Here is a 19,630-nt window from a genome sequence, read left to right as displayed (position 1 = left end):
GGGATTGAACACAGGGCCTCGTACTTGGAAGGCAAGCACTCTACCAACTGAGCTATCTCCCCAGCCCTGAATGAGTTTTTGGTAATCTAGTCTATTGAAATTTTAAAATTCATTTTCTTTAATATGTTTTATTTTTCACGTCATTTTTCCTTATGATCAAACATAATCTTCAATTGTAGTAGTTATCACTCTAAATAATGTATTTAGAACTATTATAGTTATTAAAATTATTTAAGCAAGTGATTGCTTTTATTTGCCTATTCCAGGTATTATTAATTACTCATAAATTTTATAATCATTATTAATAGTGTAGTTTTAATACGATCCTTAAATTTAAAACACTTATGAAATCTGGCACCTTGTATTGAAACTTTGTTCCAGATGTGTAGAAGAATTACAGCTAAAACTTTCAAAGGCCAATGAAAATGCGAGTTTTCTTCAGAAAAGTATTGGAGAAGTAACTCTTAAAGCTGAGCAGAGCCAGCAGGAAGCAGCCAGAAAGCACAAGGAAGAAAGGAAAGAATTGGAGGAAAAATTGTTGGACCTGGTAAGGAAAGAGAGAGAGTGGGACTATTTGCTGGCGAGGAGGGCAGGGTGGTCCTGATTTGGCCAGATGACCTATACCTTCCCTTGGGGTCTCTGCAGGAAAAGAAAGTGGAAGAGAGCCACAACCAATGTCAGGATCTGAAAGCCAGGTATGAAAAGACCAGTTCTGAGACAAAAATAAAGCATGAAGAAATCCTGCAGAACCTGCAGAAGGTGCTGCTGGACACGGAGGAGAAGCTGAAGGCTGCCCAAGAAGAGAACAGAGGCTTGATGCAGGAGATGGAGGAACTGAAAACACAGGCTGACAAAGCCAAAGTATGTCCTGGGGGGGCATGACGTGGTGGCATTACAGCTTGCTCAAGTTCTGCACCAAGGCTGCAAAGTGCTTTGGAGGCAGCAGCAGTTGGGACGCTTGAGTTGGACTTCGCAAATGTTAACCTCTGTGGATGGCAGAGTGGTGATTGCATTTCAGGTCACTTCAAGCTTTTCGTACCAGGTGCTCTTCTTCTCAGGATGGTGATGGCTGCATGTCTCTCCTCTGAGTGTACCATGTAGCTATCACCACCCCTGTGCTGCTTGTCCAGCTAGCACAAAGCCTCCGATGCTGCCTGAGCTGTCTGCTGCTTGTAGTAGTTTCTCTGGTGTGGGAAAGCATCTTCCTCTCCTCTTGGCAGAGCCTGCTGCCACCTTGCACTAGGGTTAGGGAGAGACAAGCTACAGAAAAGCAGGAGGCAGAGCACGGCGACAGATGAGCCCACAGTCGGAACTGGAGAAAGCCTCCATGGACAGACAGAGCTCTGCAGGAAGAACTCGAACTCTGGACACCTGGCACAGTGGCCCACACCTGTGATTCCAGCTACTTGGAGACTGAGGCAGGAGGATCAAAAGTTTGAAGCCAACCTAGCAACTTAGACTGGGTCTCAAAATAAAACTTTAAAAAGGGGCTGGGGATGTAGCTAAGTAATAAAGCACTTGCCTAGCATGTGTGAGACCCGGGTTCAATCCCCACTAACCAAAATTTTTTTAAAAAAGAAGAGAGAATTCTAGAGAGGGCTTATCAGCAAGGAAGCTGGGTTCAAGGATAGGGAGGACAGAGTAGAACTCCATATATTGAATTTCAATTTATGGTGTTCAGATTGCCTCTGGTAACTTAATGAAGTTCAACCTTCCTACTATTTAACTTTTTTATTGGTCAGAGGAAAGTAAATACTTACCTTTGTGTGTCTTTAATGTATTAGAGAAATGTTTATGTAGAAGTTTAGTAAAAATAAATTAGAAAAGAACTTGAAACAAATCCCATTGAAAACTTCCTGCTTATTAAATGGACCATGACATAATGCATGTCAAATATAAGAGGCAACAACTTCCCTCTGCCACATGCTGGCAGTAGACTTCCTTGTCTCTGAAACTTCTCCAGTGTTGGTGAGCCATTTAGCACTGGATATGGTTCCCAGATCTTTGTCTGTGCGGTTTCCTTGATCTGGACTTGACTCTGAGTTTTTAGTGTTTCCTTTAAAACATTGTAGTCTGACCATACCACAACTTGTTTCTCCACCAGTTTTTTATCTGAATATCTGATTCTAGTGGATTTTAACATCAAAGACTTGGGAGAATCCAGTGAAACCTAAGGATATTACCCCAGGGAAGTTTACATATGCATTCGACAAAGGTTTTTTTTGGTTTTGTTTCTGTTTTTCATACTGGGGATTGAATCCAGAGGCACTTTACCACTGAGCTACATCCTCAGACCTTTTTACTTTTTATTTTGAGTAGGGTCTTGCTAAGTTGCTGAGGCTGATCTCAACTTGTAATCTGCCTGCCTTTATCTGCCGGAGTCACTGGGATTATAGGCATGCACCATGCTCCACCACGCCTGGCTTCAACAAGTTCATATACCATTTCAGCAGGCCATAAAGCCAGTGAAATTTTCATGTTTCCTGGCTTAAAAGCCAGTGGGTCTATGGCAGTGCTGTCCAATACAATAGCCACTAGCCACATGAGGCCATTTAAATGTATTACATCTTAATAAAATTGCAAATCTAACTCCTAATTGCACTTGCCAGAGTCCCAGTGCTTAAATGGTCACCTTGCTGCCATATTGGACAGCACAGATAAGAATATTTGTATGGTTGCAGAAAGTTCTAGACAGTATTGTAGACTTTGTGGTCAAATTATCTTACAAATCAATATATTTTAAAAATCTACTCAATCACCAAAGCCTTAGAAATGGTTATGGTAGAAGATTTTAAACTTTTACAATTTAGGCTACATTAAAGGTATTTGGGCTTGCATTTTTTCTGCTTTGATTTTCATTGTTGTTTCCATTCTTTCCATCTTTGTTTCTGTAGTCGCTAACTTACTTGTTAACATCAGCCAAAAAAGAAATTGAACTAATGTCAGAAGAGCTAAGGGGTCTGAAATCAGAGAAGCAGCTTCTTGCGCAGGAGGGGAATGCTTTAAAGTTAGAAAAAGGTTCGCTTTTATCAAAGCTTGTAGAAGTGGAGGCCAAAATAACTTTGCTTCAGGAAGATCAGCAGAAACTGTGGTCAGTAAACGAAACTCTTAATTTAGAGAAGGAGAAAATCTTAGAAGAAAAACAAGATGCTGAAAAGCTTTACCAGCAGGAGCATCTCCATAAAGAATCTTTGGCTGTCGAGAGAGAGAAATTGCTTAAAGAAATCAATGTTGCACAGGAAGAACTCTTAAAGATGCACGTGGAAAACGACTCTTTGCAAGCTTCCAAAGCAAGCGTACAGGTGCTCATTGATGAGCTCCAGTTCCTAAAAAATACACTGGCGGCTGAATCTGAGAAGTCTGGAGTAGAAAAAAAACACCTGGAGGATCAGATCAAGAAGCTAACTGCTGAAAATCTCCTCTTGATAAAAGATAAGGATGACATGATCCAGAAGCTTCAGAGCGCTTATGAGGAGCTAGTCAAGGATCAGAAAGCCTTGGTCCAAGAGATTGAGGAGCTCACGACAGAGAAGAAGTCAGTGGTAGAGAAGAAGTCAAGTCTTGATAACACGTGCCTGGCCCTGAAAGCAGAACGAGATGACCTCCTCCAGAGAAACCGAGATCTGCAGTTTGAGAAGGATGTGCTGCGTCAGGGTCAGGAAAAGCTGAATGCCAACCTAGAGGCCGCCCTCCAGGTCAAGCAGCTGCTCAGCACAGAGGCCGGAACGCTGCGCACACAGTTGGACTGTGCCAGCAAAGCACTGCGAAAGGCTGAACTGGAGACTAGGCAACTTCAGGCCACCAACACCAGCCTCACAAAGCTCCTGGAAGAGATTAAGACCAGTCGAGCCATCACAGACTCTGAGTGCATCCAGCTTCTCCATGAGAAAGAGACCTTGGCAGCCTCTGAGAGGAAGCTCCTGGCCGAGAAGGAGGAACTTCTAAATGAAAATAGGAACATCACTGAAAAATTCAGCAAGCACTCCAAAGAGGCCACCCATGTTGAGATGAGCCTGAATGAGAAGATCACATACCTCACTTCTGAGAAGGAGATGGCTTGTCAGAAAATTACTAAGCTTAAAAAGCAACAGGAGAGTCTCTTGCAAGAAAAATCGGCACTGGAAATGCAAAATGGAGATTTACTTGCAGAGAGAGAAAGTTCCATCAAAGCCATAGGAGACCTTAAAAGGAAGTATGATCAAGAGGCTGCAAACAGAAGGATAATTGTGGCACGAGAAGATGAAACTACTCAGCAGTGTCGATGCTCTGAAAAAAGAACTTCTAGAGAGAAAAAAGGAAAACCAGGAACTGGTGACCAGCAAGGTGTGACCCTTTCTTTGATGCTGAAAGAGGCTCAAGATGCCAAAGAGAACCTTGACAAAGAACATAGCAGCGTGATGCAAGCCAAGGAGAATCTGAACGCCGAGCTGCAGACTTGCTGCTGCGAGAAGAACATGTTGCTGAGGGATGGCTTGAACCTGCAAGAAGAATGTCAGAAATTAAGCAAGACGGTCCACGAAATGCAGCAGTCCTTAGTGCTGGAAAAAGAGGCCCGAGCGAAAGAGAACGAATCATCCTTGTACGAAAACAGTCAGCTCCACGGGAGAATGGTGCGCCTGCAGCAGGAGCTGGAGGAGCTGAGGGTGTGCACCGAACAGCTCCAGTCGGAGAAGTTCATACTAATCCAAGAAAAGACCAAGTCGGAGCAAAAACTAGTAGAGATCATTAAGAAAAAGAGCTCTTGAGTGTGGGAAACAGCTCAGCTCGCTGCCAACATAGAGACCCTGAAAAGCGATTTTGCTACCCTGTCCAAGTCCAAGTTGGAACTGCAGGAGCTGCACAGCTGCCTCTCCAAGATCCTGGGTGACCTCCGGCTGAACCACGAGGTGACTGTGGCTGAGAGAGCCCAAGTGGTCCAAGACAACAAGAACCTCCTGGCTGAGAAGAGAGAGCTGACCCTGAGAAAGGACGAGATCCTGAAGGAGAAGGAGAAGCTGGAGGAAAGCTACTTCATTCTCGCAGAAGGAGATCAGCCGCTGGCCAAACTAATAGCCACATTTCAGCCAACCTCCTGGAATCTCAAAGTGAAACCGTACTTTGAGGAAAGACAGGAGCAAGCTTACCCTTAAAATTAGAGAGCTTGAGACTCTTCATTCATTTACGGTAAAGTGAGAGGTTCAAGTATCGAGTCTCTTGGACTCCTTTGCTAACCCTATGCACTAACGTTAGTGGCTTAGTTGATTTTTCCTTAGTACTACTTAAGAAAATCCACCCCATGTTTCCAGTTGTTCATTATAGTCTGCAAGGGCATTTATTTATTAAAATGTCTAAATGCAGAAGTCTTTTCCCATTTGGGAAGAATTACAAAACTGTGAATAAAAAGGAATTTTTTTGTTTTTAATTTAAGGAGAAACTTTGTGAAAAAAGTTTAACTGTGGTTCTTAAAGGCTTAAGAACAATAATAAACTGGGCACAGTGGCACATGCATTTAATCCATCAACTCCAGAGGCTGAGGCAGAAGGATCACAAGTTCAAGGCCAGCCTCAGCACTTAGCAAGACCCTGTCTCAAAGTAAAAAAATAACAATGCTGGGGAATGTAGCGTCAGTGGTAAGGCGCCCCTGGATCCAGTCCCCAGTACCAGGGGGAAAAAGGCAATGATAGAATGGCCCACACATTGAAAGACAGTGTCTGCTCTTTGGCTCTCACTGTTTGACTGGGTCTGTCCATTTGAGTTGGACGAGTCCACTGAAATCTCCATGACTGAGGATGGGGTAGGTATAACTGCGGAATTGCCCACAAAATTTATTAGGCCAAATGAGGATATAAGCAAGTGCCTAAAAGCTTTAAATTTATTTTTATGATTATTTTTATGTTTAGCAACTAAGAAATTTGTCTCCATTTGCATATGTCTTTTTTATTCACAGTCATGATTATGTTCATTATCCATGGTTTCTCTCATAGACTTTTCCATTAATGCTTCTCATGAATCACATGAGTTTTATGTTACAAGTGCCCAAATAATTTTTATCTTATGTGGAAACTTCACAGCTAAATTGAGGTGATTTCAAAAACCCCAAATTTGAAATAGCAAGAATAATATTTTTGTCTTTCGAGTTTTGTTTTGTTTGTTTTGCTGGGCTTGGTGGCACGTACCTGCAATCCCAGTGACTTGGGGGGATAAGGCAGAAGGATCACAGGTTCAAAGCCAGCCTCAGCAATTTAGCAAGGCCTAAGCAACTTAGTGAGACACTGTCTCAAAATGAATGGTCTGGGAACGTGGCTCTGTGGGAAAGTGAATCTGGCTTCATTCCCCAGTACCAACAAAAAAAAGTACTTTAAATGTAGAACGGTAAATGTAATCAGGAGAAATTTGGCTATCTAGGGTTTTTATTCTTCACTGTCACTTAATAGCCTCTGAAATGTCAGAATGATGGCGTGCTTGTCAGTGTAACAAGGAACTGTCCCTGGAAGGTGGAGATTGGGAGGAGTCCACAAGTATGGAAATGGCATAAACGTCAACTTGACTGAAGAATGGCGGGGAAGGGTCTGGGTCTGACTGCTCAGCACTGAAGGCCCTCTGCCTTCTCTGCTTTCACAATGGGTGGGGGCTGTCTCCCCGTGATGTGTTCCCCTGCCAGCCACACAGCACTCAGTGCCCCTGAGCAGCACAGCTGGGCAGCACCCTTCCTCATGGTATCTTCTTGTGTTTAGGCTGCTCGGACTGCAGAAGATGCCATGCAGATAATGGAACAGATGACCAAGGAGAAGACTGAGACGCTGGCCTCCCTAGAGGACACCAAGCAAACAAATGCGAAACTGCAGAACGAAGTAATCAGATTTAAACGGCTTACTGACTTCACGGGATGCCTGACCGCTCATTCGGGATTGTGTGCTTTTTGGAAGTGTGGCCTTCTAGAGGTTTGATCCCTGTTAGGTGAATTGAATGTACACCAGAGCCATGAGGAGGTTTGATAAAGTGTATTTACTTCGTTACTTATTTGGTAGGATCAGCCTTTAAAAATTGAGGGGAAAACCTCGTAGTGTGGTTTTTAGGCAATTACTGAGTGGTAGCACCAGAGAGGACACTGATAGCATTTCCTGCTTTTTAGATTCTTTATCTTACGTTGTTCACATTTTTTCTTCTCAATTCTCTCTCAACCTGGAACCAGGAAACTCCATCTCCCAACCCTGAACTTAATGTAGGCCTTTTCTTGGCCAAGTTTAGTGCTGATTTGCTTTTTTGTCAACTCAAAATAGTCGCTTCTGGAGCTGAGACCAATTTGTGATGTCAAGATACTTTGATATTTATCCACAAGTAGCATCTCCCTTGGGCCCTTCTTTGATTCCCGTTCCCACCCTCCCAGCTCATACCAACCCTTCCTTGGAAAACTGTTATCTAAATACTCAGAGGACTGATTGACTAAAATGGGTGTGTGAAGTTCTGTACAACTTCAGGTGCTTCTTAGTCACAGGTAGGTGAGATACTAAAGAAGTAAAGCCAGAGAAGGGATGGCTGGGTGAAACAACTACCATAAAGACTCGGCCTCCTCACTGCACAAGGCCGAAGGTCAAGATCTACAAAAACAAGGACATTTGAGGTAATTATAGGGTAAATGAAGAGAACTTCACATAGAGAGGAGGAATACGGTAATGGAACTGACAATCTTAAGAGAAGACAACTTGAACTAAAAATATAAAGGCATTTAAAAATCTGATATGAGCCAGGTGAGGTGGGGCATGAATATACTACTTGGGAGACTGAGGCAGGAGGATCACAAGTCTGATGTCAGCCTGGGCAATTAGTGAGACCCTGTTGCTTAGTGGTAGAGCACTTGCCTAGCACGTGTCAGGCCCTGGGTTCTAGCCCCAGTACCTCAAAATAAAACAAATCACAGATGGCAATCTAAATTAGAAGCTAGAGTAAATGAGAAGATTTTAGGAAATTTTCTACTCCTTGAGGATGGACTCGGGGAGAATTGTGTCCTCCCATGGCATATCCCTGGATGTATCTGTGGTAGACAGATTATAAGACTGGATGAACCATTTTGTGGGCCCATTGTGACTCTTTTCCTCTTTCTGTAAATCTGGAATGTTAGAAGGTATTTAAAGGAAGCTGCTGGCATTGAAAGACACCGGGCTAGGAGTGTTACCCAGTGGTAGAGCACTTGCCTAGCAGGCACAAGGCCCTGAGTTTGATCCCCAGGGTTGAAAAAACAAAAAAAAAAATAGCAAGACGCTTCCTGGGATTTTTGGCTAGTGACATGGCAAAAGGAGTCTGACATTTCTCCCTTTCTGACTGGGAAACAACACAAGGCCCAGAGGGTCAGCATGGCCCCCTCCTTGCTGAGCTCCCATCTTGCTGGGTGCTCCACCCAGGGGTCCAGAGCCATGACCACTCAATCCCCCATTCCCTAACATACGTGGCTTTCCACCAGGGGTCAGGCTGGCTGTGAGCGCCGCTGGTGCTGTGGCAGCGTTGGACTGAGTGGGTGAGCGTGCCTGCAGTCTTGCCGTGCCTGTTCCCTGTTCAGATGGATAACTGATTTTTTACCATCTATAGATATTTTGATGCAAATAAATAGTTTTTGTAACGAGGACTATGTAAATTTGGTACCCACATTAGGATATGTTGTATCATGCTTTACTCGTCTGTGGAGGAGGAAAAGGGGGTTCATTTCATTAGAAGGAATAACCCTTGCCGCTGTCAGTGTACTTTATAATTCCTTTGTTTTTTTAAGATGAATCACACTTGAATAGCATGCTCAGTAATAATTACTGAGAGTTGAGCACAAGATAAAGGAAAACTTTGGTTTTCATTTATGTAGTGTTTTAGTTTGATGTTTCGGCCAGGTGTACACAAAATTTCAGAAGTAAGGAGGGTTGCAGTTTATAATAGACTTGTCATTTGTGATTTCTTCACCCAGGTGATTTTTTTTTTTTTTTTTGCAAGTGACTATTTTCATCTGTTTTTTGAAATATGCATTTTCATGAATAATTTGTCTATCCAACCATACCATTGGAAAATGAAGTTATGTCATCAAGTTTTTTTCTTTTGGTCTTTAAGTTGGACACGCTTAAAGAAAACAACTTGAAAAATGTGGAAGAGCTGAACAAATCAAAAGAACTCCTGACTGTAGAGAATCAAAAAATGGAAGAATTCAGGAAAGAAATGTAAGTTAATCTCCTTGAGAGAAATTACACAACTTGTTTTAAATTGCAAAGTGAAAACAGTTATTTTAAAAATATTTGAAAAGTACATAAAGCAAAAAAAAAAAACCAAACAAACAAACAAACAAAAAAAAGACACCTTTCTATACCCCAAACCATATTTCACCCCAGAGGCAATGTCAGTAACCAGGGTAAGTCAGAAGCACAGTTAATTTAAATTACCACAGGGGACCATGTGCTGCCTGATGAGCTGAGATGTTTTAGATTCAAATGTGACTTTGTAAAGCCAAAAAAAATCCAAGTAGAATCAGACATTTAGAGTAGTCTGCTTTACTGAGCCAGTCTTAATGTTGTGAAGCATCAGACCTTTATTAAGACATCCCTCAAGACTCTTTCTGTAGAACACCAACAGCAGCATGTCACTTTCAAGAGTCTCAGTATCTTTGATTTTAAGAGCTATCAAATCTGGCATGGACACTAAATGGGCAGCGTTTTGGAAGACTTTTAATTAGCCTGCCCCTTAGCCTAGGTGGCCAGACCATGTTTGCTTTGACACCAGCCTAGCCCTGGCTTTTCGTATTTGGTTATGTAATGATCAGATTGGTGTTTACCTGACATTTGAAGTGATGGTTACAGTGTAGCATTTGGTCTTCTGTTTGATGACTATACTGTATCAACTCTGTGACCCTAAAGATCTAAAGGTTAATCTGGTGAATACATGAGTGTGTGTGTCCTTGTGCTGGGTACAGAAGGCTAGGAAGGACACACAGATTAATTAGATGTGGATCCTACCCTTCAAGGGTTTACATCACTATTTCCAGTTCTAATAAAACAAATAGATGGGATTAGAACAAAAACAGAAACCTCAGTTCCACACTGCTGTTCCCAAATCACCATTCCTCAATCCCGTCTGTTCACCAGGCTTGGATTAAACTAGCGCACGCCTACTTCTTCTGAGAGTGCTTCAAATTCCCCGAGGAATGGTTTGATCCACGCCCCTCTCCTCAGGAGCGTGCAGCCCATGCTGTTGGTGACTGATCCCCCTCTTCAGCCTCAGGGTTGATGATGTTCCTCTAGCTGGGCTTCAGCAGTTCCCACCCATGCCATTCACAGACAGACAAATTTACAGTTGTGATTATGGCCATTGGGGGAGTCTTAAATTGCAAAAGCCAGGGAACACAAATAGATTATTGGTCACTGACAGGAAAAACAGCCCTCTTTACAGTAAGGCAAATGAATTAGATGCAAAGAGGGTGGGAATATTTAGTCTAGGATTTTCCCTGTGACACAAGTAGTTGTGCTAACCTTGAGCGTTTTGGAACACTGAGTTGACTTTAGTTCATTTGTGTCACACAGGCAGCTGGTGAGGGAGGATGTGAGCCGCAGAAGATTCCCTCACCAACCTCCCACTGCCATAGTCCCACTCCTGAGCTCTCTGGGCCACACTAGGTAATGGAGGGGGCAGGGCCAGAGTGGATCTACCCAAGAGAGCTCTTGGAATTTAGATAACATTCCTGCAGTAGTGTTTAGAAATACTTTAGTGGTTATTACATTGGTCTAGTCTTTCAGTGAGTTTACCCTTCAATAGTCAGTCCTAAGCCCTGTCATGTCACCTACCCCAGGGTGGGGTTGGTTTCTCCCGTTAAGACGTAAGTTTTGGGGGCGGTTATGGCTCAGTGGTAGAGCACTCCCCTAGCATGTAAGAGGCCCTGAGTTCCCTCCCCAGATTCAAAAAGAAAGAAAGCGAAATTATGTTTGTCTTTGTGTCCCTCTTTTAATATTCCACTGACTAAGGCAAACTTGCTTCATGCCCATGGAAGCAAAGGATTGGAGGTAAAAGACTTTGGCCCCAGCTGCTATACAGTAACTGGAGTCTGTCCTCCTGGTTACTGCTACCACCCTGGAAGAGGGTCCCAGTGCAGACTGAGCCTAGGCCTTCCCACCAGGCCTGAGGGAACCCCATCTTCTGTGCAGCCTGTGAACCCCAATCTGACTATGCACCTGGGGCCAGATTGCAATTTTTCATAGAAACTGTGGGAGGGAGGCCCAGGGAGTCAGCTCAAACCCTGGCCCACTGTCGTTCCCTGCCCTAGACTGGGCCACCCTTCGAGACCATCAAGAGGCCCTGTAACGGGAGCAGCACTTCTCCCAGCAGCCTTGTGGATTTGTGCCCCTTCTTCACGTTACTCAGTGCTCAAAGCTGGAGAATGAGCAACTGCCTGTTTCTCTGAGCTTTGACGTGCCTTCCAGAGCTGTCCCGGTTTCTCTTCACCAGATAGGACTGAGCTCCCCAGAGAAAGGGATGCCAGCTGGCTGTGCTGGTACACACCTATAATCCAGAGACTCAGGAGACTGAGGCAGGAGGATAGCAAGTTTGAGACCAGCCTCAGCACCTCTCCAGACCCTGTCTCAGAAGCAATAAAGAAGGGGGATGCTAGTGTAGACTGGGGGTCCTCTCAGCAAACTGTGCTATAGGGCACTGGCCTACAAGAAACCAGCACTGGTAATTGAAAGTGTCTCTCCTTGGTGCTGCTTATTAAACTGGTGTAGGAATGCCTTACTTTTGATTAGCCAACTCCTATTTTCAGCTAGGCAATGGCTTCATAAAATGCTCTCTCACTAATATATAATGTGTCTTAGAGAAAATGCTATAAGCAGTATGATTCTTATTTAGTAATAAACCTAGAGTATATTTAGCATGAATAGGTTTATGATGGATTCATGAGAAAAAAGTTTACAAGTCAATATTAACAATGTTTGTTTTGTCTCTCAGGTTTTTGTTTTGTTTTTGTGTGCATGTGACTAGGGATTGAACCCAGGAATGCTTAACCATTGAGCCACATCCCCAGCCTTTTTATTTTTTTTATTTTGAGACAGTATCTGGTTGCTGAGGCTGGCTTCAGAGATCCTCCTGCCTCCCAAGCTGCTGGGATTATAGGCGAGCACCACTGCCCCTGACTCTCTGTTTTGTATCTATAGAATCCTTTCTGTTTCAAGACATCTTGTCCCAGAGAAAAGTAGCTTCTTTAAAAATTGTTAGAAATGTTTTCATAGGTGTTTTCAGATTCATACCTGAGTCTCTCCACAGTTGGGAACATTGGAGTCCCCTTCTTCTGTGGAATTTATGTCCCTACAACTCACTGGAGACCAGCTAAATGGTGTTCTTTTATTAGAATCATACATTCACGTCATTTCCAGTTCTTTTGGTTCTAGGACTTAATGACTGTGAGTTACAGCAGATCTCTCAGTTTCAGTTTTTAATCTTAAAATGTAAATATATATTAGCCTCCCTGTGCTTTGAGGGTTAAATGAGAAAATGTACATGAAAGCATTTTTTAAATTTTAAAGCAGTTCCATTTTCATGGATCAGTACTTCAGGATATTTTGGCCATTTTTAGATTACTTGTTTGACTCCTTGTTTTAGTATTCCTTGTTGCAGCCTCTTAATATAAACCAAGAGTTCAAAAAACTTTAAAAGACAAAATCTCTAGGCATAGTGGTACATGCCTGTAATCACAGCTATTCAGGAGACTGGGGTGGGAGGATCATAGATTAGAGGCCCACCGGGGCAACTTACCCAGAGCCTTTCTCAAAATAAAATGGAAGAAGCTGGAGATGTAGCTCCGTGGTAGAGCACTTCTCTCCCATGCAGGGCCCTGGGCCCGATGCCCAGCACCACTGCGGGGGCGGGGGATCCTTAAGAGGGAGGAAGAGAGGAGCAGCACAAAATATCACTGTGACATGACAGGCCACACAAGTGCTGAGACCAGATGGCCCCTTGACGGCAGCAACCACCCGGGAATTACGATGTTTGGCTTATGATTTCATCATAAGTAAAATCTTCTGATTTATCAAGGATGCTTTGGACTTTGGCCAGATGAACATTAGCTGCAACGTGTGTGTATGCATGCCTGCTCATATGTACACGAGGGAGTGGATGACAGAGCCGTAGGTAGATCCATGAGTAAAGCCAAGCCTCCTAGCTTTTGAGTCCCTGATTACCTGAAACTAAACAAACGTCTCTGTAAAAGTCTGATTTAGTGACCCAGGAGAATTTTTGTGTAGATTGATTCCCCCAAATCTTCATGAAGTCCTCACAGTATACATATTATAGGCAGGTGGAGAATTAAAAACTGAGATTGAAGATGCCAAGCACTGCCACCCATTAGACAATTGAAGTTAAAAATAGACGTGTTCATGCATTGGCAGATGGATTCGTGCCCAGATGACTGGATTCAGAATTCAGCCACATCTGACAGCCTTCAAGCGGAGATGAACCGCACAGGCTTATTTAAAATTCACAATTGCATCAAAATCTTCTATGGCACAATACCCAGGAATCAAGTAAAATATTTTGAATATCCATTTGTAAAGGACAATGATTTAGCATGTGTATTTTGGTTTAATTTTAATGATGGGAAGATGTTTACTAAACATACTCCCTTGTTCAAAAATACCTTCCTAGGTAAAAATATTTGTGGTATAGGTTAGCAGGGTGTATTGTATTTTTATTTGCTTTTTTAAAAAAGTATTAATTAGCATTGCAAAAAGAATACCATGAAAATAAATACCTAATACTTAATTGGAAAAGGATTTCCTCTAGGAATTTAATTTCTAGGTGTCCTAAAAGTATATTCAGATTCACATCAGCACTTGACTCTGACAGATACTGGTAAATGGAACCATTAGATTTTTATGTCTGACAGAGAAAAGTGGATTATAGATCTGTGGAGCTAGAACAGAGAGCCTTGGCAGCAAATTAAATCACTTCATTAACAGTAGGTTTTATTGTGATTATTTAATGGAGGTATTCCTAAAGATGGGAGGACTACTCTGACCTTCTGGTTTGTCATTTTATTTCATTGCAAAAATCCCTTTCACATGGAGTAAATGTGATTGGTGGGAGGGTGGCTTTCGTGTTTATTAGGTTTTAAAAAACACTAATTGTGGACAGCTGCCCTCCTTTTAGAGGTGAAGGCTGTGAGGCCCCCGCTGCGTGTAGATAACACTGTCTCCTGTTATTATAGAGCCTGTGGGGCACGTGACCCAGGTCTATTTTCCTCAGTGCTGTGAAGCTGGTTGTCTCCCACAGTTTCCTTGCCTGTCTTGTTTCTATGGTAACCCTGCACTCACTGTCCTTGCAGAGAAACCCTAAAGCAGGCGGCAGCTCAGAAGTCCCAGCAGCTTTCAGCATTGCAAGAAGAGAACATTAAACTTGCCGAGGAGCTGGGGAGAAGCAGGGACGAAGTCACAAGTCATCAAAAGGTCAGTGGACCTTTGGTGGGGGTTTCTGGGTCTGCCCTGCTGACATCTGCGGCTGTTCGCGGTGCTCCTAGAGGCTGCTCAGGTCTGCTCAGTGTGGTCGGGCCATTCCAAGTGGGATTCCCGGCTACCTGTGCTGTGTGTCTCCTTGTTTTCAAGTGTGCTGGTATAGAATTTAGGGTAGAAATGAACTGACAGGTCCACTAACAAAAATAAAATAAAAGATAACATAAAACACTGGATCTTGCAAGTAAGTAGGAGAAAAGGTCCTTATTAGGTGATCTGTAGCAGAGCATTTCAAGGGAAAGGGACAATATTTTCTTACCACCGCTTGGATTTCAAAATTATTTTTCTCAAAATTTTTTTTCATCAAAATTGGTTTTAAGGAGGCAGACTTAAGAATATGGATTTGGCATGAGGGTTGACAGTTAATTTTAAGCAGAACTCTGCTTTTCTTTGAATTCAAAAAATGTTCAAGCATTTCCTAATGAAATCAAATGAATATATGTGTACTAGTACGCATTGAATATATAAGAAATGTGGTTTGTAGCTGGAATGAATCACAAGCCATTCACTTCTGTATTTAAATTACAGAGGTTCCTGACAGAAGTTGATTAACCATGGGAACAAAATTGATTATAAAGGATGCTGTATTCTTCTTTGTATTCCTCGATAACAGTTGAATCAAAGGTGCTAAATCACTAGTCACTTCTGATTCTGGAGCAGGACCTTTAAATTTTTTAGTAAGAGACTTTTATTGTATAGTCATTCACTCTTGCTTTGGTACTAGAAAGGGAAAAAGAAAATTCTCCCCGTTGTACCTTGCAGATATTGGTTCTCACGTGGGATGGAGGAGCTTGGCATCGTTGTATTGAGTGCTCATTGACACAGTGCAGTGTCTGATGAGAGCACTCTTTGGAGAGTTGATTTCAGACTCTGAAGTCTTCTCTGCAGCTTTCCATAGTGTTCTCATTTCCTGAAGGAAGTGCCATGTCTCTCCAGAGTCCAGGATGGTGATGGTGCTCCTGGTGAAGGTGGCTTTACAGGCTCTCACTGTGTGTCAGGCACATAGAGGTGACAGCTCTCATTTCTCTGAATTGCTACCACAATTCTGTGTGGTGGCACTACTGATACCCAGTTCATGAAAGAGGAAACAGAAGCCGGAGGAACGTAGGAATTTGCTCAACATTATTCAGCAAGTAGTATCAAGAGAAGCTTGTCATCTTCTGATCTGGGTCTGGAAAAGAATCAGTGTGTTGGCTATGTAGGGTCTGCGCAGTCTCTTTGATCAGCATGTGAGGAATCGGAGCAGCCCTCTGACCAGCAGAGGTTCTTCTTTCCTGGCACTAGCTAGAGCATCTGACACATTCGGTGTTTCAGATACCAGCGTGTCACCGAGACTTGCAGAGGATTTCAGTCTGTTCGCTTCTCAGTTTTTCTCATTTCATTGAGTATCTCTGGTAGAATGAGTGGATTCCATGAATGGGAAAACGGAGATCATCCTCTCATGTTTTGAGCTTAACTGGAATGACAGATTTCTTGTCTCTGTTGCTTAGTGCTGGAAGGAGCTCAGGAGACCTCATGACTCCTTCGACAGAGGTTTCCAGGGCTGCTCTGCATCCTGGCGGCTCTATTCTCTTCACGAGGGATTTCAGGTAGCTTCATACTGAAAGGGTTTTGTGACTGACAATTTGAAAATCAGTCACTTTGCAAGGTGTTAGAAAATAGCAACTACCAGGAACAGCTAAGAAAGTGACTTCCTTTTAAAGAATGGGACGGTTGATATTGCCATTCGTAATATTTAACTCAGAAAAGACAAGTGGGTGTGAAGTAAAACAATAGCATTGATGATGGAGAGTGAGGAAACTGATGTTGATTACCAGGAAACATTATAGTTCATTATTGATACATATATATTTCAAAAGAGTAGAGAGAATTACCTGTTTATTTTTTAATCCTTAATCTTTTTTATTGGTGCATTATGATTGTACATATTAATTAGATTCATCGTTATATACGCTCATGTGCATAATTTAGCCAACTTCATTTCCCAGTGCCTCCCCATTTCCCAACCCTGGTCCCCTTCCTCTGCTCTGCTGGTCTCCCTTGTTTTCATGAGATCATCTCCCGCAACACCACTTTTTTTTTTTTTTCTCCCTATTTTCTCTCTAATCTAACCTCCACGTTCAAGAGAAAACATGGCCTTTGACTTTCTGAGTGAGAATCACCTACTTGAAATAAATTAAAAGCAACCTTAGTTTATAAAAGATTAACTCATCAGGCTCTGTTATACTTTCAGAATGTGTGTGTGTGTGTGTGTATGGAGCTGGGGACTGAAGCCAGGGCCTCATGCGTGCTAGGCAAGCGCTCTACCACCCAGATACATCCAAAGCAATTTTTATTTTGAGACAGGGTCTTGCCGAGTTGCCCAGACTGGCCTTGAACTTGTGATCCTCCTGCCTGAGTAGCTAGGATTACATACCCAACATATACAAGGCCCAGGGTTCAATCCCTAGTGTCATGCCAAAAAGCAAGCAAAGAAACAAAAAGTTGGAGAGTGATAGTAGTTGTTGCTGTTCTGCGTTAGAAACCCCATCCTACCTGACTGCTGAGGAGCTGCATGAAGGGGCTTCATCAACAATTGGAGGGGTCATCTGCTTATCCGCAGTCCTCGGCAAAGGAGCCAAACCAGCAACGAGCAGCCCACCCATGTGAATTCTGTGTTCCCGCTTTCACTGTCAGACAGCTCTCTCCAGCTCAAACGTTTTTTGGGAGGTGGGGGGAAGCAGTACTGGGAATTGAACCCAGGAGCCCACAAAGCTACACACAGAGCCACATCCCCAGACCTTGTTTGTGTTGGTGGTTGTTGTTGGTCTGGGTGGGTTTTTGTTTTTGTTTTGTTTTGTTTGTTTGGTACCAGGGATTGAACCCCGGGGCACTTAACCACTGAGCGACATCCATAACCCTTTTTACATTTTATTTTGAGACACAGTCTCACTAAGTTGCTGAGGCCGGCCTTGAACTTGTGATTCTTCTACTTTGGCCTTCCGAGTCACTAGGATTTCAGGCATGTACCACTGTTCCTGGCTCCAACTAAAATTAAATCTCCTTTCCCAAATCAGCTTTTTCATTTTAGGTGGGGAGAAGGGCAATAGCAGGATCAGTTTGGATTATGAGCGGAAGTGTTTGATGTATCTGGCATCAGCAGGGAAAGGAAGCAGTCTTGATAGTGTCACACAGAGTGCATTGTCTTTTAAGAATAGACAGTGTAAGAGTAGACATAACTCAGCTTCTCTGGGTGACTCCAAAGCAATGAAGCTTGCCATTAGAGTTGCCCTGAGTGCTTGCTATCTGTCTCGACTGGTTTCTCACCGCCTCAGGTTGGTTTGCACGTATGTGCGTGTGTGTGGTAAAGTTCACGGTAGAGTTGCTCTCTCAATCATTTCACAGTGCCCAGTTTGGTGGCATGTATACTTATGGTTTTGCGTAGTGCCACCTCCATCAGGTCCCTGCACGTTTTCATCACCGCCAAAGGAAACACTGTGCCATGAAGCAGGCCCTCCCGTTTCACTTCCCTGGCCTCTGGCAGCCAGTTTCTCTGTCTCGGAGGATTGGCCTCTCCTGGACCCTTCACATAAATAGGACCACACGCTGTGAGGCCCTGTGCAACTGGGTTCTCTCGCTGAGTGTGTTTCACCTTGATCCAGATGGAAGTGTGTCAGTCCTTCGCCTCGCTGGTCAGGAGTGGCTGCTTCCTTCTTCCAGGGTGGAATTGTATTCTGCTGGATGGGTGGTCCAGTTTGCTCATCCACCTGACCAGAGGTGTCCGCCCCTTTCTCCATTCTGACCGTCACCAGCCCCTCATGTCTGCAGCCCTTCCAACAGCAGCTGCCTCTAGAGTCTGGTAGAGGACAGGAAATCCGGCTCTTTCCTTAACAGCTGTTCTAAATCTTGCCCCACTCTTCACACTTGCCACCCTATCCTCTTTTCTTTAAAGGCGTGACCTGGTTTGACTTTATTTTTCACCTCCCATTTCCCATCCCCTGCTGCCTGCTCTCAGCCACCAGTGCACTCCAGCAATGGCTCTGGCTGAAGTCATCACTTAGTAATGGCAAAATGGAGCCACTTCCTTTCTGTTCTCTGTGAGCATGTGGCCTTGCCACCACTGAGTTCCCAACTTTCCTCCTGACCCCACCCATGCGCATGCTTCTCCTGCTCGCCCTGCATACCTAGCTGCCAGCCTTCACCTGTTGGCTCTTCTGTCTCCCCTTCCCTGGCCCCTCATCCTAAATGTCGCTGCCTCTGCTCCAGCAGGGCGAGCTGTGCCTTCTTTGCTCTACAGGGGTCTGTGGCGTGTCTTTCTCCATGCAGAGCAGGTGGGCGTCATGGAGTGTGACAGGGAGGTACAGAGGCCCGGACATGAGGAGCCAGATGAGTCTGGTTTCAGCCAGGGCCCTGGGTCCCGCTTTGCATCATGGGATGGGACTCTCCAGCTCCTCTTCTTACTTCCACCCCTGGTTGCAGTAACTGCCGGTCCCATACCTTTGTTGCAGAGTTGTGGTTGCCAAAAGCTTGGTCACCAAATGAGTGGGGCATTCACTGTGTATGGATAGTGGACACAGTGTGAATTCAGGCGCATCATATAGCTTCAGGATTAATGGAAACCACGCAGAGCATTATTTCTTTTCATAAAGAATGCTAAAAATAGCGTGAGTTCTTCAGTAGAAGTAGTCACCTCAGGCCGTCACCTTTTAGTTGTCTGATTTGTCATTTCCAGGCCTCACAGATATTCCAGCCTGTCCGGAAAGCAAATACACCGAGCCGTCACCGTGGGAGCAGTGCTTTGATTCCCCCCCTGGATATTTGCAGGATGAGACTCAGTTTGCTTTTGGAAACGGGACAGGGAGTAGATGAGTCAACAGCTGTAGCTCACAAGTGGTTTCTCAGCAGAAGTCGCAGCAGAGGCTGTGCACAGACCACTGGGCTCAGCATCCAGATTGAATTTTCAGACATGAATGATTAGAAAGGAAAGCTATTTTTAGTTTGTCATGTATTATTTTGGAAAAATGTTGATCATCAACTATCATAATTATAATTGGGGGACTTCTGGACAGATAGGGTTGATTAAAACTGGATCTCAGAATCCCTCCCTCTTCAATACCTAATGACATGAGACTTTTTTTTTTTTTTTTAACTAT

General features: G+C 43.7%; 1 protein-coding gene across 1 annotated transcript in view; it reads left to right on the top strand.

The window, feature by feature from the left end:
• Positions 1–19,630, top strand: part of CLIP1 (CAP-Gly domain containing linker protein 1) — a 98,185-nt gene that overhangs the window by 53,645 nt on the left and 24,910 nt on the right. Inside the window, 11 exon segments of the mRNA XM_079149661.1 lie at positions 382–547; positions 646–861; positions 2,895–4,229; positions 4,231–4,323; positions 4,326–4,742; positions 4,746–5,016; positions 5,019–5,084; positions 5,087–5,163; positions 6,714–6,830; positions 9,067–9,173; positions 14,315–14,435. Coding sequence (XP_079005787.1) covers positions 382–547; positions 646–861; positions 2,895–4,229; positions 4,231–4,323; positions 4,326–4,742; positions 4,746–5,016; positions 5,019–5,084; positions 5,087–5,163; positions 6,714–6,830; positions 9,067–9,173; positions 14,315–14,435 — 2,986 coding nt within the window.

Source organism: Sciurus vulgaris (assembly GCF_902686455.1).
Source record: "Sciurus vulgaris genome assembly, chromosome: 8".
NCBI lineage: Eukaryota > Metazoa > Chordata > Mammalia > Rodentia > Sciuridae > Sciurus > Sciurus vulgaris.
This window is presented reverse-complemented; position numbering and strand designations above follow the sequence as displayed.